The sequence below is a fragment of the Marmota flaviventris genome, chromosome 5 (genome assembly GCF_047511675.1).
Source record: "Marmota flaviventris isolate mMarFla1 chromosome 5, mMarFla1.hap1, whole genome shotgun sequence".
Lineage (NCBI taxonomy): Eukaryota > Metazoa > Chordata > Mammalia > Rodentia > Sciuridae > Marmota > Marmota flaviventris.
In genome coordinates, this window is record NC_092502.1 from 5,277,895 (window position 1) to 5,302,212 (window position 24,318).

Sequence of the window (24,318 nt, forward strand, 5' to 3'; positions counted from 1 at the left end):
CTTTCAGTGGACACAACATCTTTATTTTATTTTTATGTAGTGCTGAGGATCGAACCCAGCACCCTGCGCATGCCAGGCGAGTGCATTACCGCTTGAGCCACATCCCCAGCCCTTCATTTTTTTAATTTTCCTTGTAAACTTTATAAATGTTTCCTGTTTGTGTTTTGCAGAGGTACTGCTTCTAAAAGAAAAAGGAAAAAAAAAGAACTTGGGTTAATTTGGGAGAATAAGCCATCATCTACAGGATAAATAGTATAAAATGCTTACTTGCAGTACTAATACTAACCCAATTAAGGGAAAGGGTTAACTGTAAACTTACAGATATTAATGCTATAACCTGTTACTCCCTCTTTAAGACTGGTGCAATTGGCTTGATGGGTGTTTAAAACCAAAAATTTGGAGACCAAAGTCAAGGAAGTAAAAGGGCAAAGGAAAAAGCAGCCAATATTTGGCCCTTGGCCTCTAACGTCAGCCAGCACACAGGGAATCATGGGACCCTCTAAGGGCTCTGAAACCCTGGTGAGTCACCTGATCTGGCAGTAAGGGAGATGGAGAGGACCCTAGAGAACAGAAAGCCAACTGGTGGTGCATATTCTGCAAAGAGGAGGGTCACTGGAGAGTGAAATGCATGAAGCTTCCAAGAGAAGCCACATGTGTGGTCATCAAGACCCTGACCTGACCCAGCTTGGCCCATGGCACCACTGATAGATAAAATCTGAAGGAGCCAGGAGGCTTCAGCCATGTCCCCAAGAGTGATTGCTGATCTCAGCTGACGCTTAAGAATAGATGGGACAAGGTCAGTTTTGACCAAGTTGGTCTTGAACACCTGGCAGGAGAGTCTAGCCTGAGCACAGTCCTACAGGGACATTTACAAAAATACTATATATATATATATATATATATATATATATATATATATATATATATATATATATATATATTAATAGAACTTAGGATGTACACTTGTGTCAGCCCTATCAAAATTAAGAAAGCTGGAGGCTGTAAAGGAAAGGTACTTAGGAAAGTGCCTAATATTTAACCATCACGGAGGACTCCAGAGACACAGGCTGTCCTGCATTCCAGAGACTGGCTGAAATACCGATTGTTTTCATTCTACTTGTTTGCCAAAAAAGTAAAGCTTTCTGTCATGTTTATTGTTGTCCTGGCATAAACCTTGCTTATACCTTGTCCAGCCACCTGCCAGCTGCCACCATGGACCTCTGGACTGCTGTGGTGTTGAATATCCTTAACTGTCCATGCCCCACCTCACAGAAAACAAGGACTTTGGTCACTTTCCCCCAACTTGGCCCTCCCTCAGCTGGAAGTAGCTTGAACGTGTAGAAGTAGCCCACTTTTCCATAGAAAAGGAAGGTAGAAATTGACAGTGGGGAAATGTAACAGTGGTCCCTTCACCTTCTGGATGTAGCCCTCATTGCTCTCTCTCTTCTCCCCTCCCCCTCCCTAACAAGATTGGGGAGACAGAGTCATCTTTTCTTCCCCAGTTAACTGCCCTGAACACACACACTACAGGAAGAGGAGGCCTGCTGAGGATCTGGGAAGTGAGGATCTCCCAAATTAACAAGTGAATCCTAACAGTTTCAATCCTTGCTGTCCCTGTCCCTCCCATTCATTCTAATCCAGTGGATGAACTGACCCTGACCCTTCCCAGATTGTGTGTGTGTTTGTGTGTGTGTGTTTGTGTGTGTGTGTGTGTGTGTATGGGGGAGGGGGCTGCTCCTTCCATTTAGAGACAAAGATCCCTGGTAGCCTCACTTCCTGCCCAGGGCCTTGCCCAACTCCTTCTGCTTGATAGTCCCCTTCCTCAGGCCTCTGGGACCCCATTTCTTCCCTCCTTTGGGCTACTCTAATCCTGCTCCCCGGGAAACAGGAGGGAGCAGCTGCAGGAGGGAGCTGCTGCAGGAGGGAGCTGTTGTGCTCACCCACAGCCCCTGGGCTCCCCGCCTGGAAGGCCCCAGGGCACCAGGGCTCTTTCCTTTCCAACAAGGTGCACAAGTCAGCTTCTATTGGTCCCTTATATATTGTTTTAGAATTAATTTATTAGTTTATTCATTTGGCAGATGCGAGGACCAAGAGGGAGAGGTGTTTAATCTAGGGACAACATAAGTCTTGGACACATTCCCAGCACCTCCAACACGTTTGCTCGTGGTCAGCACTGAATGCTTACTTGTTGAATGAATGAATAAATGTTTGACTTTGTGGAGAGCAGAATTAAATTATGGATCTGGAAATGTTTTGTGAAATGTAATAAGTTGTTATGATATTTTTAGTAATAATAGTAACCATTGTCCAATAAAGGGTTTAAGTTAAAGTTTTTTATTTTTTGTTTAATTTTTTGGCAGTACTGGGGATTGAACCTAGGAGCTTTGTGGCACTGAACTACATATCCGTCTTTTTTTTTTTTTTTTTTTATTCTTATTTTTCAAGATAGGACCTTGCTAACATGCTGAGGCTGGCTTTGATCTTGAGAACCTCCTGTCCCAGCCTCCCAAGTTGCTGGGATTATAGGCGTGCCTCACCATGCCTGGTTTCCAGTAAAGCTCAGTACCAGGGGCTCAGTGGCAATGTCAGTGTTTAGGTACAGAGATAGTGTGACAGAGCCCTGCTGGAAAGCGCCTGAGTTCAGCCACACAGGAGTTCATCCTAGGCAAGGCATGGAGCCTCCTGCCATTCCAGCTCCCTGTGATTTCACAGAGACACCCTTGCATTAGGCACCCCTCATGCTCCATAGCCATCCCTCAAGATGCTACTCTGGCTAGGAAGCTGTAGACCCGCTCTAAACGCCTATGGATTAAACCTTCTCATTGGAGAGTGGATTCCCAGGCCCTCTGTGTGACTCTTTCTGAATGTCAGGGCAGAGTGCTCGCTCCAGAAACAAACTCCTGGGTCTGCCCTGCTCTCCACAGGCTCCCTCCACTGCCCTTCCCTTTCCTTGCTGTATGTTGAGCTTCTTCCTAGCTCACATCACTTTCCTCTGTCTGACAAATCCTTAAATGCAGCCCTAATAAATATCAAATTCCCTAAAAGGCCTGGGTCCAATTCCCAGCTATAAAATACAATAAGATAAAAAAGATAAAATAAGATAAAATACAATACAATAAAATGAATAAAATGAAATACAATATAATAAAGTAAAATACAATACACTAAAATGCAATAAAAGGTAATACAAGGCAATGGAAGACAATGGAAGGCAAAGCAAGACAATACAAGACAACACAAGGCAATACAATGCAGTAAAATAAAATAAATAAAATACAGTAAAATACAATACAATACAGTAAAATGCAATACAATAATAAAATAAAATAAAATACAAAAAAATACAATGAAATAAAATAAAATACATACAATTCAATATAATAAATTAATATACAATACAATACAATAAAGTAAAATACAATATAATAAAATGCAATACAAAGCAGTACAATGCAAAAAAATAAAATAAAATAAGTAAAATAAAATAAAGTAAAATACAATACAATAAAATGCAATAAAAGGCAATACAAGGCAATGGAAGGTAATGCAAAGCAATAAAATAAAAGGAAATAAATAAAATAAGATACAATACAATACAATACAATACAATACAATACCATAAAATAAAATAAAATAAATACAATACAACAAAGTAAAATAAAGTAAAATACAATACAGAACAATACAATACAATACAAGGCAATACAATGCAATAAAGTAAAATAAATAAAATAAAAACTGTGATATACAATACAATAAAGTAAAATACTATGAAATAAAAAAAATAAATACAATACAATAAATAAAAGATAATAAAATAAAATATAATGCAATAAAATAAAATAAAACACAATAAAGTAAAATAAAATAAAGTAAAATGCAATAAAATAAAATAAAAAAATAAAATTAAAAAAATTAAAAAACAAATATACATAAATTAAAAAATAAAAAATAATATATAAAAATTTAAAAAATTAAAAAATAAAAAGTAAAATAAAATAAAAATAAATAAATTTTAAAAATTAAAATAAAATAAATTGAAAAAATTAAAAAATGAAATGAAATGAAATATAAAATAAAATGTAAAACAAAATAAGATAAAACAAAATAAAGCAAAACAAAATAAAATAAAATAAAATAAAAAATAAAATAAAAAATAGTAAAGTAAAAAATAATACAAATAAAATAAAATAAAATAAAATAAAAAATTAAAAAATAAAGATAAATGAAATGAAATATGAAATATAAAACAAAACAAAATAAAATAAAATAAATGAATTAATTACAAAATAAAATAAATAAAATAAAAAATAATACAAATAAAATAAAATAAAAAATTAAAAAATAAAATAAAATATAAAACAAAATAAAATAAAACAATAAAATAAATTAAATAATATGAATAAAATAAAATAAAAAATAATACAAATAAAATAAAATAATAAAATTAAAAAATTTAAAATGAAATGAAATAAAATGAAATATAAAATAAAATATAAAACAAAACAAAATAAAATAAAATAAAATAAAAAATAATACAAATAAAATAAAATAAAATAAAAAATAAAAAATTCAAAAATTTTAAAAATGAAATGAAATAAAATTAAAAAATAAAAATAAAATAATAAAAAATTAAAAATACAAATAAAATAAAATAATAGAAAAATTAAAATAAAAATAAATGAAATACAATGAAATGAAATATAAAATAAAATATAAAACAAAACAAAACAAAATAAATAAATAAATAAATAAATAAAATTAAAAAACAAAACAAAATGAAATAATAAAATAATAAAAATTAATAAATAATACAATACAATACAATAAAAATAATACAAATAAAATAATAAAATAAAAACATAAAAATAAAATAATAAAATGAAACGAAATATAAAATAAAATATAAAACAAAACAAAAAAAAATAAAAATAATAATACGAATAAAATAAAATAGAATGAAATCCTCCATGTCAGATCCCGGTGCTCACTTTCCCGGTAGCGCTCCACAGCTGGGCCGCAGTCTGTGTTCCCAGAAGCCTGGGTTCATCACTCAAGTCACTAATTTGACAGGCAAGCTCTCTTCTCAGGTCCCTCTCTAGTCCGTCGAGAGAACTAGCTAAGCGGCCATTTCCGGGCAGTGGGGACGGCCTGAGAGAAGGCAGCTGTGCGGTGGTCACCTGGAGCTGGTGGGACCGGAGGTGAACAGCCCCTCAGCCGCCGAGGAGGGACTGGTTTAAACTCCCAGCTCCCAGAGGGCAGAGGAGTCGGCGCCGCCGGACTGATTACACCGCCCGCTCTCGGCACCAGCCTCCCATTGAAGGATTTCCACGGGAGACTCGGGCTTGCTGCTGGACCCTGCTGGATCTGTCTGTTGCACAGGGGAGGCGGAGGGAGGCCTGCTGGGTGCAGAGCCCAGCTCCGCCGTCGCAAGCTGCTCGTTGCCCTTGCGGAGTGGTCTCTTCGCCCCTCTCCACCACCTCTACCAAAGTACCTGAGCAGCATTTTGATTGACCGCTTGGTCACCCAGGAAATCAATTAGCTGGCTCTTTCTCTGACACTGCCTTGCTGATTGCAGGATCTCAGTTTCTCTTCATTTGATTACGTTTCAAAAAAGTTGTAGCCTGTGACATCGTTTTTTGCCTCTACAAGAGCATCATCAACATGGGCACATATGCACAGTCTGAGGAATCGATCACAAGATGTTCGATTTCCTTCTGGTTAGTTTGAAATTAAAATACAAACCGGCATAGGCTGACACCTCCTTTCATATCCAAAAGTAAAAAGAAGTAAACATAAGTAAAACAAGCTTTTTGTTCATCCGGGCCCCTCTGGAGTTCTTTCAGTAGGTGGACAATGGGTATTTTTCTTTTTCATAGATAAAATTGTTAGCCAGAAGATGTCAAAATACATTTGTCCTGTTTTTAGTAGATCCAAGCGTTTGGTTGCTTCTTGGCATGTAATACTTCTGGGGGGGGGGGGGCGATAAATGGCCCTGGGATTTATGTCCTCTGAGCAACCCTGGATGGAGAACTCCAGTTTTACCTGTGTGAGGTATTACTTCCTTCTGATCTCGAGGGACAAATTCTCATGGTCCTCATTTTCTTCCTGAACCCTATGGGAGGCTGGAGCATTTGAGGTGATGCTTGCTGAGCCTGGTGGTTTCAGAAGTTTCCCCAGAGCTTGGGGAGGCTGATGCACCTGGGCATCCTCAGGTCCCTCTCTGATATTTCCTCAGGGGAGCTGCATCAACCCGCAATTGCCATAAACCCCTCTGCACACACGTGTGGCCCATTGGATAGAGGAACGGGCTGAGCCTGAAGGCGCACCCAGTTCCTCCCGCGCCTGGCACTGTGCATCAGGGGGGAGCAAATGGCAAGATGGCGACCTTCTGCGTCCTGATTGGCTGTGGCCCCTAGCAGTGCACAGTGTGCAAGGAGAAATGGTGAGTGGGTTTCTGATTGAGAAGCTCATCTCAGAGATGTGCTCTTCCAGGTTGGTTTGCTGAAGAAAGAAGCTGAGCTGGGGTTTGGCTCAGCGGTAGAGCCCTTGCCTGGAAAGCTCCATGCCCTGGGTTCCATCCCGGGTAATGGGAAAAAATCCCAAGGCTGCCTCAAAGGTGTGGAAGGAAAGAGAATGAACAGCTTGCTCTTTGCTCTTGAAGAGTTTATGGTCTATGACAGACACACCAAAGACAGGTGCACATAGGAACATGCATATCCAATCCAAGTTACTTAAGTAAAAGAAGCAGTAAATTTTTCAATGCGAAATTATATTAAAGGATTGGGTATAAGATTGCTTAGAAGGTAACTTGTGAAAAACAAAATCTTTTTTTTTTTTTTTTTTAATGTTGGAACTGGGGTTTGTTGGGGAAAAAAGAACTGAGATTTGACAGGCAGAACTAAGAAAATGGAATCTCTGACGTGAATTTTATTGAAAACAAAACAAAACAATGGAAAGGGCGTGGTCCTCAGGCTCCAGTGGGGTTGAGGAGCCTGCAGCCGGCGCCTGGGTGAGGGGGCGGGCCTGCGCCCTTCTCTGAAAACAAGATCTCACTCTCCATCATCTGTCATTGCATTCATAATTTCTGTCAATTTTGAGTTCTTTAATCTTCAATGCTACAAAGTAAAATTATTTTTAAAATTCAAACAAAAATAATTTAGTTTTAATTTCATTTTTTTTTTTTTTTTTTAAGATTAACTAGAAATCCTCAACCATATAACTACCTCCTCGCTCCAGGAACTGAAAAGGGCACTTCTTGGACTTGTGGCTTGCGAGTGGCCCTTTCTGAGACAGACAGTGAGTACTTCGGGGAAGCTTTCCCGCTGCGTGACCAGCCCGCAGCCCCCGGGCCTCAGGACCAGCGAGTGGCCCGCAGGACCTGTGAGTGGCCTGGCCCCCAGCCCTCGCCCACAGCTGAGCAGGTGCGTTCCTAACGCCGGGCCTCCTGCCTCAGGGGGCGCCCCACTCTCTGCGGGCTCAGCGGGGCGCTCTGTCTGGCAAACCCGTGTTTGCAGCCGGTTCTTGGCCTCTCCACTGTCACCGTGGTGGGCACCTGGCGGGGAGCCCTCACCAGTTTAGTGCGCAGCACTGCTGGCTGTGTTTCGCTTGGCTCGGTGAGGAGGAAGAGCTTCCCCAAGGTCAGGGAGCCCTGGCTGCAGCTCCACCGCTGTCACCAGCTGGGGGCTCCCTGAGCCGCGCTCCCACTGCGCCCAGATGTAAAGGGCTGTGGGAAATCTACCCTTTCTCCAGGAGAGAACATGGAAGAGTGTTGACCAGTCCACAAGAAATACAGAGAAACCCACCGTGTGCAGGAAAAGGTGGCGGATTTTTTAATAGAATAACCTTGGCAGGGATGGTAGAAGGTGTTTGCAGGGCAAACTGCTGGGGTGCAGAGAGCCAAGAGGACTGGGCAAGTGGCCGCAAGGGACTTCTCCATGCAGGGAATAGAGGATCCACTTTATTCTAGAGTAAGGATTCCGGGAGAAAACACTTGTCCTTCCCAGAAGGTAAAGGAGCCCTGCACTCCTTGGGGGCCTCCTCCACAGAGAGGCAAGTGTGGGCGGCAGGACAGGTGCTCCTGCCCCTCTGCTTGGGTTTATTTTGATTATTTATTTATTATTTATTGATTTATTTTGGAGAGAAATAGGTGATGTTTATTTCCCATTTTTTAAAAGTGACTTTTGGGTTAAATTTGAACTAATGTGACCAAAGGCACTACTCTAAGGTAACTCCCAGCAGGGGTCATGAGTCTGCTCCTCTCCCACACTTCTCTAAGCTCTGGGTGTCACCCACATTTTTCAACTCTTAGATCAACCTATCAAAAAAGCAAAGGACTTTATGCTCCAATTTGTATAGCCTTAGTCATCAGTGGGAACATTCCTACCTCCTACAAGTCACTGGGTTGTGAATCACTTATAGTCTAGCGAGCTGTTCCAAGTCATCTCTGATTTCTATGTTATTATAGGTTTTTCTTGCCAACGTTTTGAAAAAAAAAAAAATTTACAAAGTAGTCTTCTACCATTGTCATTATTTTTCAGACTTCGTTAGAAGCAGAGATTCTTTAAAAATATATCCAGATTTATTCATATTTTATTTCACCATTTTTAAGAACTTAAATTTGACTTGTGAAATCTACTCAAGTCCAAGATGAGGAGGAAAATAGAAAAGTCTTCATACTTTCTTGTAGTAGTTAAACATTTTAAAATGTTTAAATATGTAATTTGGTTTGTTTTGGTATAAGGAATACAGCAGGGATCTACAACCCCCTCTTCCACCCCAAATGTCACGTCACTCATGCCACTTATGTTTTAATTACTGTATTTTCAAGGTATGCTTAGATACATGTTAGTACGATTTCTCCTTGTAGACTTTTTTCCTAAAAAAAGGCTTATTTTCATGTTCTCTGTTTGTATGACACATCAGCTTTATTTAACACAAACAGAAACTTCTATGTTTACACACATCCATATATATATATATATATATATATATATATATATATATGTGTGTGTGTGTGTGTGTGTGTGTGTGTGTATTTATATTGAATATTTTTTAAAAAAATCTGTGCATAAGTGGACCGTGATGTTCAAGGATGAGCTGCATTGGTATTTCCTAAACCCTACCAGGTGATTGTTTGGAGTGATCTTTTGTATCTCTGAGGTTTTGACAGGAGCTCAGGAACTTGTGGCTCTGGAAGAAGCAGAGGTTGGAGCTTGGCAGGTGGGTGCCTTTCCTCTCTGGAATGACAGAGCACAGGGGTGGATACGGACGAAGATGTCAGGCACGTTCCCTGGGGCAGACCAGCTCTGTCTCTCCACATGTGACATTTACTTAACACACCGGTGCCTCAGTTTCCTTTTCTATAATTTGGAGACAATAATCATAGCAGAGCCTCCACACCAGTGTTTAGGGCTTAGGTGAGTAAATAAACCTGCTCTGTGCTCCTCTAAGCCTGGCTAGGAGTCCATACTCCAGCATCAGCAGGTGCCACTACTGGTGTTGACACCTCTCCTCAGGTGCAGTAGAGATGGACAGGACCAACGGCAGCACCCAGAGCCACTTCATCCTCCTGGGTTTCTCTGACTGCCCCCACCTGGAGAGGGTCCTCTTTGTGGTCATCCTGATAGCCTACCTGCTGACCCTGGTGGGCAACAGCACCATCATCCTGGTGTCTCGGCTGGACTCCCAGCTCCACACGCCCATGTACTTCTTCCTCACCCACCTGTCCTTCCTGGACCTCAGCTTCACCACCAGCTCCATCCCCCAGCTGCTCCACAACCTGAGTGGCCGTGACAAGACCATCAGCTATGTGGGCTGCATGGTCCAGCTCTTCCTGTTCCTGGGCCTGGGTGGAGTGGAGTGTCTACTGCTGGCCGTCATGGCCTATGACAGGTTTGTGGCTGTCTGCAAGCCCCTGCACTACACGGTGATCATGAGTTCCAGGCTCTGCCTGGGCTTGGTGTCAGTGGCCTGGGGCTGTGGAATGGCCAACTCCTTGGTCATGTCTCCAGTGACCCTACGATTACCCCGCTGCGGGCACAACAAGGTGGACCATTTCCTGTGTGAGATGCCAGCCCTGATCCGCATGGCCTGCGTCAACACAGTGGCCATAGAAGGCACTGTCTTTGTCCTGGCCGTGGGCATCGTGCTGTCTCCCCTGGTCTTCATCTTGGTGTCCTATGGCCACATCGTCAGGGCTGTGTTCAGAATCCAGTCGTCCTCAGGAAGACACAGAATCTTCAACACCTGTGGCTCCCACCTCACAGTGGTCTCCCTGTTCTACGGGAACATCATCTACATGTACATGCAGCCAGGACACAGCTCCTCCCAGGACCAGGGCAAGTTCCTCACCCTCTTCTACAACATCGTCACCCCCCTCCTGAACCCCCTGATCTACACCCTCAGAAACAAGGAGGTGAAGGGGGCACTGAGAAGGCTGCTGCTGGGGAACAGGAAGGGGGGTAAGGAGTGAGGCCCTGGACTGCCCAGCATCCAGCCTCAGGGTCAGCTGCAGTGGGGCCACTGCTGACCTCTGAGCTGTGGAGCAGAACTGGTCTCAGCCTACAGCTCTCAGCATCCTAGCAGGGCTGGCCTTCTGGAAACCTATTTATGAGAGAACAGCACAGGGCCTGTCACCCACACCCAGGTGTGCAGACCTCACCCCACCAGCTCCTATCAGGGCCACGCTGGAAGCAGCCCCTCTCTGAGTCCTGCTTCTGTAGCTTGTTGTTAGTTCACATTGTGCTCTCACATAGGCATTTTATCTAAAATCCCCCAGCTCTCTCTGGGCTCTTGGTGTGAACCACTGTCTCTTCCTGGATGGCATCAAAGGCTGAGTTCAGTGTGGTTTGGTGTTTTCTCTCCCATATTGCACCACAGGCTTACATGGTATTTCTGCCCTTTGTTGGACAGATAGATGAGTATGGTGGGTACACAAGTTTAAGAGGATGACTATAAGATGGGCCCACTGGCTGATACCAACCCCCCCATGCTTTCTTTGCCAAAAAGCAATTTCCCTGCAGCCCTCCCTGGCCTAAGTGGACAAGATATGTCAAATTCATCAGCAAACCACCTGTTATCTGCATGGAAATGCAGGTAGGAATTAGCATTGATGAGAGGAATGAGAAGAACCCAAGAGAGTTTGAAGGGAGTGACTTTTGTGACCCTTTTCGAAGGTCAGATTCTGAAAGATAAGCATAGTTCCTCCTAACCATAAAACCTGTAAGAATGTATAGTTAAGAATCCAGTCTGGGCACAGTGATGCACACCTGTAATCCCAGCAACTAGGGAGGCTGAGGCAGGAGGATCACAAGTTCAAAGCCAGCCTCAGCAAAAGTGAGGTTGTAAACAACTCAGTGAGACCCTGTCTCTAAATAAAATACAAAAGAGAGCTGGAGATGTGGCTCAGTGGTCTAGTGCCCCTGAGTTCAATCCCAGGTACAAAAAAAAAAAAAAAAAGTATCCAATTAGAACTGGTCAGCATGGGCCAAGGTGACGTAGGGTTGCCATGATAGTGGGGACTTGAAAGTCTTATGTCACCCTGTTTTCAATCTAAAGTCAAGAGGTGGACCTGGACTGGTCTTTCTGGAAACTTCTCTGGGACCCCAATAAAACTGGAGTGCAGGAATGGTACACTGTCCCTTTCCTCTCTGACTGGACTGAGTCTCTCACTTGAGAGTGTCCCCTTCCCCATTTTCCTATCCCTTCAGTAAACTCATGCCTGTTACTCTGACTGACATGTCTGAAACCTTTCTGATGTGATCACAGAGTCAGGTTTTGAAAGTTTGGAGTCTTTTCCGTGCCTCAGTTTCCCTGAAGGCCCCACACCTGTAATATCTTCTTCCCCAAACTTGGTCATTGTCCCTGATTTCTGGATTCATGTCTGGATTAACACTCTGGATTCATGAAGATTTTCACATGTGACATGATTTTGAATCATTTAACTCTTGAAGCATGATGATTTTGCAGTTGTGTTTTAATTTTGCTTGTGAGAATCACCTGGTGTTTGCTAGGTTCCCACCTGGTGCTCCCAGTTCATCTCACCTCTGTGCTTTTTAGAGGCCAGTGTGACTGGCATCCTTCCCACTGTACCCACTTGGTGCTTGAGATGTGGAGGTTGCATCAGGAGATTTGTTCAGGAGAAGAGAACCAGGATTTACCCAGGGCCTCTCTGACTCCAATCTCTGAGGTTCCTACTGCACAGAAACTTTCAAAGTGTGAAACTTCTACAGCCTTTGACAGGTAGACTCTCCCCAGGACTCCTCCACTTGCTGTGCACACAGAACCCCTGAGAGCTGGGAGGCACACTCTGATTCAGGGGTCTTGGGAGGGCTGAGGGTCTGCACTTCCCTCACCCCCCAAGTGACACTCCTGGGACTCAGGTCACATTTTGAGGACCTAGGGGCAGGTCACCTTTGCCCTGAGGGCAGACACCTCTAGGGAAGAGCCAGGACAACAGCACAGACCAGGGAAAGGAGGTGGGAGAAGGTGGCCCAGGCTCCTCTGCCACCGCAGCCCTTCCCAGCCCTGTTCCTTCCTCACCTCCTTGGCCTGTGCTGTCCCCACTCCACCTCTCATTTCCTCCTCTCCACACCACAAGTCACAAGGCACCAGCCCTGGGGTGGGGTTAAGTGGAACCAAACCAGAGCTCCCAGGAGGGGCTTCCTGGGCTTCAGGGGAACCCAGGTGTGAACAGCCAAGTCCCCTGTGTAAAGGATTAAGGGTGTGGCCGGGCTGAGGGTGAATGGGAAACTGGGCTCCCTGTGAGACCCTCCCCAGAATGAAACCCAGGAGTCCTGCTGGAGCTGAGCCAGCCCTGGGAGGGGTTCCTGGGAATGGGGCAGAGCTCCCTGGACCCCTGCGACCCTCCTCCTTTTGGAAGGAGCTCACTAGTGTTCTGAGTGGACTCCATGCTCCCTGTCCCCAGGCAGCTTGGAAGGTGCCAAACTCCCAGCCTCTGGAAACATATCCCAGAGAGAACAAAGTGTTGCCAATTTTTGACCCCAAGGCTGGGTCCTTTCTCACTCAGAACTGTAGAAGCAGCAACAGTGTAACATTGACCGGTACCTTTTGAAATAGCTCTGAGGCTTATTTTTAAAAAGGACTGTTTTCCTTTTCCTCTTCTCGCTTTACCCCTCCCTAACTGCGAGTGGGAACAAGATTATCTTTGAGTTATCTGTGCCTCACAGAAGCCAGACTTCTGGCAGAGGATCTAGGAAGTGGTTGCCTCCCAAATTAACAAGTGAATCCTAACACACCCCTAGGGCACCCGGAGATCACCTGTCAGGGTACTCCTGGAATGCAGCCTTTGAATAGCTCCTTTAAAGTCCCCCTGTTGTTCCTGCTGATGGGCAGAATCACAGCCTCTGGGACTGAAGTCCCCTGTGTTTCTCCTTTGCTAGCAAAGCAATAACACTTATTTTACCTTTTCTCAAAACTGTGTCCTCGTTATTGAATTGGCTTGGGAATAAGAACTGAGCTTTTGGTTGCAACAGAATCAAATGCCAATTGAGAAGTCAAGGAGAATTTGATTCTTGGCCAAGAACAGGATGTGTAAAAGCTGGACTCCCAAGTGAACTTCCCACCCTTAAGATGGGGCAGCAATTAAGGTAGGGTAAAAGGAATGAGGGGCAGGGCTGGCTGCAAAGGGGAGAGACATTCAAGTGTGTTATTGTGATGATGTCAGAGTTGTCTGGTGGTCACTCTGTCAGCATATTAACTCCAGGTTCACCAGCCCCTGAAGAGGGACTCTGGCCTTGAGCAGCCTGTCCTCTGGACAGGATTAGGGCGGTGGAAATTCAGTGAGACCTCCCAGGCTGGCCAGGACCAGACAGGTAACAAATGTGGTTTGCTTAACTCTGTTTCAGAACAGAGACCTTCAGGGAAACTGGGGCCCTGGGAACTCCCTTCAAACCCTGATTTTTGCTGTCAAGTCAGAAAGATTTCAGACAGAGTGCTCAGAGTATGGGGCAAGATTTTATTAGGCGGGATGGAAAGGGAAAAGGGACAGTCTCCAGGGAGAGAGGGTCCTCCCAGAGAGGACAGGACAGCATGCCCCTCCTGCCCTCTAGTTTTACTGGGGTCCAGGGAAGTTTCCAGAATCCTGCTCAAGGCCACCTTCTGACTTTGGACCGACAGCACAGGAAGTGCACGGACCTCCTCCAAGAGGTGGGGTGGTGCTCACTGAGGACGGAGTCCCTGAATTTGCCCCCACTTCCTGCCTCCTCGGTTGGTTCCTTGCACTTTGAAGAGCCCTCAGCAAGCTTCCCTTTTGCCCTGGGCACACTGAAGAGGACCTGTAATAAAGAAAGCTCCTGGATTCTAGTAGGGACAGAGGGTGTCAAGATGCGAGGACAGGCAGGTAGCAGTGAAGCCAGAATCAGACAGGCAGTCAGGATAGATAGGTAAATGGAGTCAGGTCGCATCAAGGACGCCTATTGGAGTGAGTCTGGGAAGTTGGAGACTGACCCCTGAGGGACTGAAAGGCCTTCAGAGCCCTTCCTCCACCCTATCAAGATAACCCGCTGAGGTAACCTGTCCCAGGGATTGCCCCTCCCTACAGGGAGTTGTGAAAGTTGTTGATTAATGTTTCCTGGGCTGCTGCATCTGGCCCTTCCCCACCCATCTGCTTCTCACCTTTTGGCCATCCACTGAGCATCTCCTGGGCCTGGTCAGGCACGTAGGAAGGAGAGACCAGGGGAAGAGAGCAGGAGAACACAGGAAGCCTAGGCAGGACACCCTCGCTTCCTGGGATACCAGGATACCAGCTATAGCCCCCACTCCCTCCTGCAGAAGTCTATGTACCCCTTTAAATAAACCCTATTTATATGCCTGCCTTGGTGTGCTTCTCTAATGTCATACTTCAACATGGAGGGACCAGAACTCATCACCCTTAACCGTGGTATCAGCAGCATGGCTGGGCACAGACGCTGTGCCTAATAGATGCTAGAACCTAGAAACCTGTGCATATAGTCAGTTGATCCCAGTTTAGGACTATGAATGATTGGGCCATCTAAGTTGTTCCCACCAAGAATAATTGGGGTCTGCTGAAAAGAGGTCTGACTTGAGCCAGCTGAAAGATGATCACAATCTCATCTGCTTTTTGGACCTGAGTCAGTTGCTAGATGAGGAGATTATGGCAGAAGTGAGGACAGGCCTCATGTTTCTCCACAGTTTTACTGCAGAGCTGGACCTGACTCAAGGAGGACTTCTGTGGACATGAACAAACACATTGGAGAAAAGAGCACATACTTGGGTGGAATAATACATGCAAACACTAATAAACAGTTATTGGCTTCTCAGGGACATTGGGTGGAAAAGAATTTGATTTCACATAGTGGTAACAGAAAGACACAAGGCTACTGTGACCTTATACTTAAATTTCCTTCACTCCAGACTCAGAAACGCTTTTATGGATGCCCTGGCCCATAGAAAGGGCGATTGTGCCCAAAAGCTATGCAACACCGCCACCTGGAGGAAGTAGCGAAGATAGCGTTTTATCCCACCGTCGGCAGGTGTGACTTGGAGGTAGCTGCGGTGTCCCCACTTGCCTTCTCACTTTTCCAGTACAGATCAGACCTAGAAGTTGCAGTGTGTCATCAGCAACCCAGTGGCGGTGATCATTGCTCGAGAAGTGAGCACTTCTCCTTAACTTTCTTCATTCTCCTGCAAGCCCACAGTCCTCAGGTGGTGTAAATAGGGCTGATCATAGGTGTGTCAATGAAGCTCAGCTTTGATGTGAAGCACAGGTGTTACAGCTCCATTGCAGGTGACATGGACGTTTGCTTGGCCAAACTTTAGTCAGGCTAATGACTCATCCTTATGAAATGCACTTATAGCAAAGAACCCTTGCTACATCAGCTTAGGTAGAAATTCCTGGGCTGATCCCTGATCAGAGTCCTGGTCCCTCACCTTCCCACAGGTAGCCACTGACCATCCTGGGCAGACTTCAGCAATCGTCCCATTAGGTCAACTTAGCCAGAGGTCCGTTAGGCTGGTGCTTGGATTTAGCCACCTTCCCTACAGATCCCGCACCACTCCATCCCCACTTGCTGCACTCAGAGCTGAGCCCAGTCCCTCTCAGGCCTGAGCCCGAAGGCCCAGCACAGTGGTCCTTAGCTATTGTTTTCCTACTTCATGTTAATTACTATCACTGAATGATCTTTCTCAGCAAAAACATATAATGTAAACAATAATGTAAAACTGTCAGAGCCTTCTCCCAGAGACCATGGAGAAAATATGCCAGCTGGAATGATGAGCAGCTGGAAGGGGAGAAATGCAGTATCTCTTAAAGTGGCCCTTTATTATTTATTGACATTTTTAAACTTCATGGAGGAATAGTTTACTGACAACCTTTAACAATGATTTTTGGGTAAAGGAAGATATCAGTACGGGTAGATTCACTAGTAAAGGGATATCAACAGAAACGCCTGTTTTCCCTGAAAGCAACGTACAGCAGCAAATGCACCGACACAGACAGTCCAGGAGCAGGGGCGATCTTATGTATGTTCTTGGGGATTTCAGATGACACACCTGGGAGGACCACCGTAAATCAGAGGCCATACGCAGGACGGCCAGCAGGGGGCACTCTGCTCACTGCGGAATGTAGAAAACCGTCCCACGGAATCAAGGACAGGGTTCTGAACTCAGGAAACTGGATGAAGCCTTCTGGACCCCAGCACAGCACAGAGCGCAAGAAGAGACTGCAGAGGTATGAGAGAGAGAGGCCTCGGGAGGTGCTGGGAAGGAAACCCTCCAGCTCCAGGGTCCTCTAGGCCGACTGGGGATTAAACTGGCATACAGAGATTAAGGGAATGGGCTGGGATATAGCTCAGTTGGTAGAGGGCTTCCCTCAAATGCACAAGGCCCTGGGTTCAATCCCCAGCACCACCAAAAAGTGACAGATTAAGGGAGAAAAGCTATTCAGTGACTTGCATTTGCGTGGGAGTCTCCCTCAAGTGGAGACCTAGAGAAGGGCCAGGTAACTGAGATGGCGGAGCCTCTTGAGCTACAGAAAGGGCGTGGGCGTCTGGCATGGTGGAGGGAAGGGAGCAATCCAGGGAATGAGGGTGGCCTTGCTATGCAGATAGGTCTGCGAGTGCCAGCATTGTGGGGTGCAGCCTTCTTCCTGGAAGACACCTTCACTGATACAATTTCCTCCCCAAAGGAGGTTCTTCAGAGCCACTCCTGTGCCTGCAGTTGCTCAAAAGAATGACCTTGGAATCAATAGGCCAGTGGGCATATTGGGGGGCCTACTTTGGTCTTTAGAGGCATAATTTAGGATGGCATGTGGTGAGCCCCAACATCAAGGCACCCACTTGGGAAGGGTCTGCCAACGCTGTAGGCTTCTGAAGGCCTCCTCTAGCAAGCTGATTGCCCCCAATTCCATTCCCCTTGTGCAGTCCTGACACAGCCACTGTCCCTCACTCCAGCACGCAGAGGGCACTCATCTGTGTTTCTAGATACACCCTGGTCAACCCCAATCTGGAGGTTTACTGAGTCTACTGTGTTAACTTGACGCTGAGACCAAAATACCTGGCAAGAACTGCTTAGAGGAGCAAAAGTCAATCTTGGCTCATGGTTTCAGAGATTTAGTCCATGGTCAGCCAATGCCACTGCTCAAAAGTCAATCTTGGCTCATGGTTTCAGAGATTTAGTCCATGGTCAGCCAATGCCACTGCTCTGGGTGGAAGGACATGGAGAAGAAAACCTGCCCAGGTGTGAGATGAGATTCTGTCATAGCAATCACTTCCTATCTGCAGAAGAGGGTGCTCAACAGGCCGTCACCTTTGCTTGTGGGCTATGTTGGGTTTTGTCTGCTGCTTGGGTTTCTTTTGGGGTGGGGGGCTTTTGCTCAGTTTTTGCTGTAGTATTATTTATTCACATTTTACAGCATATATTTATAACATATAACATATTTATAACATATAAACTTTTCTCTACTGCCTGCAGCCAAGGTGTTAATGGACAGGTCCCAGACTTGACCCCAGTTCTTCTCTCCTGCTGGGCCTTCTTTCAAAAGGGCAGCTATAACTGTGCCCACTCTGCCTGGTGACCCACAGTGTTCTTTGTCTTCTGACTCGGATTCAGTTCCAGGGACATCCCCAAAGTGGATGTTGTTCTTCACCACATGCACCTCCCATAAAGCTTTAATCTCTAGCATATATAAAGAACTTAAAAAACTTAACACCAAAACCCACAAATAACTCAGTCAATAAATGGGCTAATGAACTGAACAGACACTTCACAGAAGAAGAAACACAATCGATCAACAAATATATGAAAAATTGTTCAGCATCTCTAACAATTAGAGAAATGCAAATTAAAACTACATTAAAATTTCATCTCACTCCTGTCAGAATGGCAAATATCAAGAATACAGGCAATAATAAATTATGGTGAGATGTGGGGAAAAAGGTACACTCATATATTGCTGGGTGGGACTGCAAATTGGTGCAACCACTATGGAAAGCAGTATGGAGATTCCTCAGAAAACTGGGAATGGAACCACCATTGACCCAGCTATCCCACTCCTCCGTTTATACCCAAAGGATTTAAAATCAGCAATTACAGTAATACAGCCACATCGATATTTATAGCAGCTCAATTCATAATAGCTAAACTATGGAACCAACCTAGGTGCCCTTCAATAGATGAAATGGATAAAGAAAATTTGGTATATATATTCAATGGAATATTACTTAACTTTAAAGAAGAATGAAATTATGGCACTTGCCAGTAAATGGGTGGAGCTGGAGTATATCATGCTAAGCAAAATAAGCCAATCCCAAAAAACTGAAGGCCGAATATTTTCTCTAATATGTGGATGCTGATTCACAATAAGGCACTAGGGAAGAATAGTGTTACCTTAGATTAGATAGAGGGAAGTGAAGGGAGGGGAGGGGAGGAGATGTAGTGATAGGAAAGATGGTAGAATGAAACAGACATTATTACTGTATGTATATATGTGACTGCAGGACCAATGTGATTCTGCAACATGTACACTCAGAAAAATGAGAAATTATATACCATCTATGTATGATACATCAAAGTGCATAAATGCATCCTACTGTCATGTATAACCAATTAAAACGAACAAAAAAATTGTTTCTCTGCCATCATAAAATTCAGGTGGTTTTGATTGCTTTCATTTTCATTGTTTTTATTTTGGAGAATGCATGAAGAAATGTGGACGTAGGTAGCTACAGTGTGCTGTGGAAGCCCTCCACTTCTCTTTGGGAGTTTTAGTGGGAGGCCTCTTCACTGTGTGACCCAGGTATGGCCATGGTGCAGAGCCACCAGCAGAGGAGTGCTATTCTGAGGTCCTGAGTTGGAGACTGGTTCACCCCTCAGTGTGACAGCTCTACGGACTGCCAAGCTGGGAGCCCCGGAGAACAGACTGGAGATGGCTGACTAAGGCCTTCAGGTAGGACAGCCCAGACAGCAGTATTCTTAAATTTTCAAAATCAAAGGGGAATCCACACTTGACACATACCATGTAGCTCTCTGTGAAAAGGTCTTGCTGCTCCTCACAACTTTGAAGGAGGCTCTCTGGTATGTGAGAGCAGGGAAGGAAGGGCCAGTCATGTGTGAGGCACTTTGTGCTCATAAAACTGGTCCCAAACAGCAAAGCCAAGCAAGGGAAAGGAAAGACGCACACAGAGGGTAGGAAGGAGAACTGACTTCAGGAAGCCAATTTCAAGATGTATTAGAGAGGATATGTGCTGAAATAAAAATATGCTGTGCAGAGATATTCAGTCAAAGTAAAATATATTAAAAATATGGTAAGAAATCCAACAGAAGGGCTCAATGATCAGAGTGAGGAAATAGTCCAACAAGCAATCTATAATCAGAAAGAAATGAAAATAAGAGAAAAAAAAAAAAAACAGAAAATTGATACAGAAGGTGGAACACTAAGTAATAACAGTAGTCTTAAAAGTTGGGGCTGGGATTATAGCTCAGTGGCAGAGCGCTCGCCTAGCATGCGTGGGACCCAGGTACGATCCTCAGCACCACATAAAAATAAAGCATTGTGTTGTGTCCATCTACACCTAAAAAAATAAATATTAAAAAAAAGTAGAAAATAGAGGAAAGGAATCACTAATGGGATCAGCTGACAGCGTTTACATCTGAAAGTCAGGTATTACCACATTAAAGGGCTTTCTGAGACCACGGCAAGGTGGTGAAGATGGTTTACTATTCATAACATGCAAGGAAAGCAATTTCTCCATAAGATTCTGCAGAGGCTAAAAGGATCAGAAGTTCAATGGCTTTCAGTTTCTCACCAACAAATTGAAATTGAAAATTTTCAAAGTAAAATATTGTCGCTAATCCAAATGTCATTCACATAGAGGCAAAAAAATATTTTTAAGATCATAAAAGTTTAACTTCTCTAGGAAACTTTTTAAAAGACTCTGTGTTTCTGTAAGAATAGAAAATATGAGGGAAGAAGATGTGAGTTAAGGGGCTGCAAGTCCAACAAGCAGCTGGGGCAGGTCTGGAAGCTGAGATGGGGCTGTGCCTGTGACGTGGAGGAGGACCAGGGCGGAGCAGGCGGAGCTGACCCCAGCAGACACAGATGTCAGTCTTGACTCATACAACCTGATGGGTGACTTTTCTGAGGTGTAGATAAGTTAGGCAATAGTTATTTTGTAGATTTCACACTCTCAATGTACAATTGTAGTGAAATATGTTTGTGCATGATCATTAACTTGAAATGTCTTCTCTCCCCTCTAAAGAGTATGAAATAATTTATTCCCCACCCACATTTGTGCGGCCTAATATGTTTTATTCCAGTGATTTATAAGCACTGAATCCTCTGTTGGGAATATCCAACTCTCCATTTTTGCATATTCTGTTGATTTCCTGTCTGTAGCAGTATTCTTTTCTTTCTGATACAATCTTAGTTTTTCCATGTGACGTATGTACTGTTCTTCTTGCTGTAATAATAGAGAAATAAGTATAAATTTCAGTATTTCTAAGTTGTGCTCTAGAACTCTGCTCTGGGATCTACCAAGAGGAAGAAGAGAGAGCCATTGCAGACACTAAGACTGAATGACTAAATGCTCCAGTCACATCCAGTGTGGGAAGCTCAGTGCTCAGAGCGTGGACAGACGGTGTTTGGGGACCTACACAGAGGAACTGCAGCAAGATCCTTGGAGAGAATGTGCTCAGCAAGTTTAGAGCACGAACTTGCCCCCCGGTCTCCTGGGACAGAACTGGGAGCCCTGGGACTCATTAAGCCCTCTGCTTCTTCCTCTAGTTGCTGTCAGGCAATTAGCGTGTTTTCTGTTTCTTGTGTTCTCTGTCTCTCCTGGTGCAGCCTGTCTGTTGAACTGAGCAGGAAAAGACAGTCAAGGGTCTTCTGTTTGCTTGGAAGTGTAGGAATTGCAAGGTGGTTTGTTAGTTTTTGTTGCATGCAGTACTGGGCACTGAACCCAGGGTTGGTCCACCACTGAGCCACATCCCCAGCCCTTTTTATTTTGAGACAGGGTCTTGCTAAGTTGCTGAAGCTGTCCTGGAACTTGTGATCCTCCTGGGTCACTCAGCCTTGAAGCTGGGATTATAGGCAGGACTACAGTGCCTGGCCAAATTGAAGATTTTGATTGATTTTTCTGCCTGGTTTTATTTGAGAAATGTATTTGATGATTCCATTTTCATGAAATTGATGCAATCCCACTGGCAAATCTCTTTATTTACTTATTTATTTTTTTGTTGCCACGAACTCGTATTAATGAATTAGGAATATACTTACATAAATAAGTTTTTAAGTAACATTTCCTAGTGAACTTCTGAATATCTGTGTTAATTCAACTACAGATGTGGGCTGACTTTGCTGTGTCAGATAGGGAAGAAATTAGCCTCAAGGATTCATGCGGCTCCCCAGAGAACATGCCTGCTGATGCCCACGTGAGTCCATGGGAAGACTCAGGGGAGCCTTCATCTGCCCTGGGCATGGTAAGAAAGTGGAGATGAGGAAGCATTGTTCTCACTTCTTTGCCCACAGGTGTGGGTTGCAAGGCTTGTGACCACTGGAGGCTGGGTGTGGTGGCACATGCCTATAAAACTAGCAGCTGGGGAGGCTGAGACAGGAGGATTAGAGTTCAAAGCCAGCCTCAGCAACAGCAAAGCTCTAAGCACCTCAATGAGACCCTGTCTCTAAATAAAATACAAAGTAGGGCTGGGAGTGTGGCTCTGTGATCGAGTGCCCCTGTGTTCAATTCCAGGTATTAAAAAAAAACTATGAAAATTATGGATTACTCCACATTTTTGGTTTAAAGAAGCTGATGAGGACATTTCCTATCATGGAAATAAAAATACAACTCTGGTTTTCTTGTTTTCTGTCACAGGCCAGAGGAAAAACGTGGTTGTACAAAACAGAAGTGTGACTGATTCCCTGTAATTTCTCCTCTGTCCCTCCCTTGAGCCCAGGGATCCCATGGGGAATGTGAATGCCCTGGAGTCCTCTTCCCGCTGTCTCTGAGGATCCCTCTGGGGAGACTACCTGTCTGATGTCAGCTTCACGAAACCCTTGTCCTCAGGGCCACTGAGGCCCGCTGGAGTCCAGTAGGCGAGGGGAAGCTCCAGGGTCCCTTCCTCTTTCTCTCCTAGTGTCTCTGCTGCTTTGTGGCACAGGAGAGTCATTCCCACCAGCTCAGGCTGGGCCTATTCTAGAGAAAGAGTGAGAAAACAAATGGGCATTGGAAATCACAGGGCAGAGGGCTTTGCTGGAGTCAGACCACCCCTCTTCCTCCTTCCATAAACAGCCAACCTCAGCTGCCTTGGCAACATGACATGCCACCAGGAATGGTGAGCAGGGTATGTACCTAACCTTTCTGCTGATTCTTCACTCCTTCTTCTGTGCATTAGCATGCTGACTAACGACCTCCTTGAACCATCCAGAGTGTGCAGGTAATGCCAAAGAAGGAGAGGCATGGCCTCTGTTCTTAGAGAATTTAATAGAGTGATGCCCGTGCACACCTGCAGAGTGCGTGCCACACACAGACCTACTCAGAGTCCCACAGCAGGGAAACCATGTACAGCCAACTGTCTGGAATTCATTTCTGCTAGTTAATCAAAGAACATAGGCTATAGAAAATACACTTTGAGCTACTCTTCAAATAAAATAATAGGCAAGGATATGCATAGCAATGTAAAGAGAATGGACAAAATTTGTTCATATCAATGGCCCAGAGGGTAAAGAAGATACTGAACTGCAGTAAGTTAATGAAGGGCAGTACCCAGCAGAGAACACTTTCATCTGAATTTGAAGTAAACTGGTGTGTAGAGATAGGATGGGAAAGAAGAAACCCAACCTAGACAGGTAACAGAAAACACTCTGTCATCAGCCTCAGCCCAACACAGGCTGTGGTAGGAAGTCTGGATGTGATGAAGACCAAGGGTAAGGTATGAGAACTGAATGTTGGAGTGATGTGAACACACAGCCAGCATTGGAATTGATGTGGTGGGCACCAGGCGCCAGGATCCCACGGAGTCACTGTGCTCTAGAGCAGGGTGAGGAACAGTGCTGTTTCCTGTGAGGAGTAAATGACCCTCACAGCCAGGTCCTGAGGGGGTGGGCAGAGCTCCTGCCACTCACCTGCTCTGTGCTGGTCACACCTATTGGCACTACCTACCACACATCTGCTACATGGGTACCTGATTCCAGTGCAGGAGGGAGAACCAGACATCCTCTTGTGCTCAGCGACCTCCACAGAATAAAACCTTAGGGCAGAATGAGAGACAGTACGCTATGTGGCAGGGGAAATCAATGCCTAGGTGTAGGGACAGAGGGTGTGTAGGAAGAAGGGAGGCCCAGGGCATGGGTGGAGACCAAGGCTGCCAAAGCAGGGTCAGTGCAAGCAATCTGAGCAGTCCTAGGAGCTGCACAGAGGAGGGTGAATCCAAAGGACATTGTGAAGAGTGTGCCCAGGGCTGACGGGCCAGGCAGGCTTGCATGCTGCAAATGGCCACATGCAGGCCACGGAGTTTGGAAAATTCTCAGCCCTGGAGAGTAGAAGTTGGGACAGAAGACACATAGGCCATTGATGAAGGAATGGTTTGGAAGCAAACCCGGGCACACGGCAGGGTTCTTGGAAAGCAGGCAAAGGCAGCTGGGGATTCATCAGGAGGTGAGCAAAGGGAAACATTTAAATGTTGTAGGGGGAGAGTAGTAATTCAGCAGAGGACTGAAGGCCATGGACAACGGTAGGGAAATGGAAGAAGTGGGGGAACTAGAGGAGGAGGGAAGAGCATAGGGGACACTCAGCATAAATCCAGGCTGTGGTCCAGGTAATGCACGGGCAGGCACAGTCAGCT

General features: G+C 44.7%; 1 protein-coding gene across 1 annotated transcript; it reads left to right on the top strand.

The window, feature by feature from the left end:
• The first annotated feature begins 9,529 nt into the window (after nucleotides 1-9,529).
• On the top strand, nucleotides 9,530-10,474 carry LOC139705637 (olfactory receptor 2W3-like). Its single transcript, XM_071611792.1, has one exon. The coding sequence runs from the start codon at nucleotides 9,530-9,532 to the stop codon at nucleotides 10,472-10,474; it is 945 nt and encodes a 314-aa protein (XP_071467893.1).
• The last annotated feature ends 13,844 nt before the right edge of the window (nucleotides 10,475-24,318 follow it).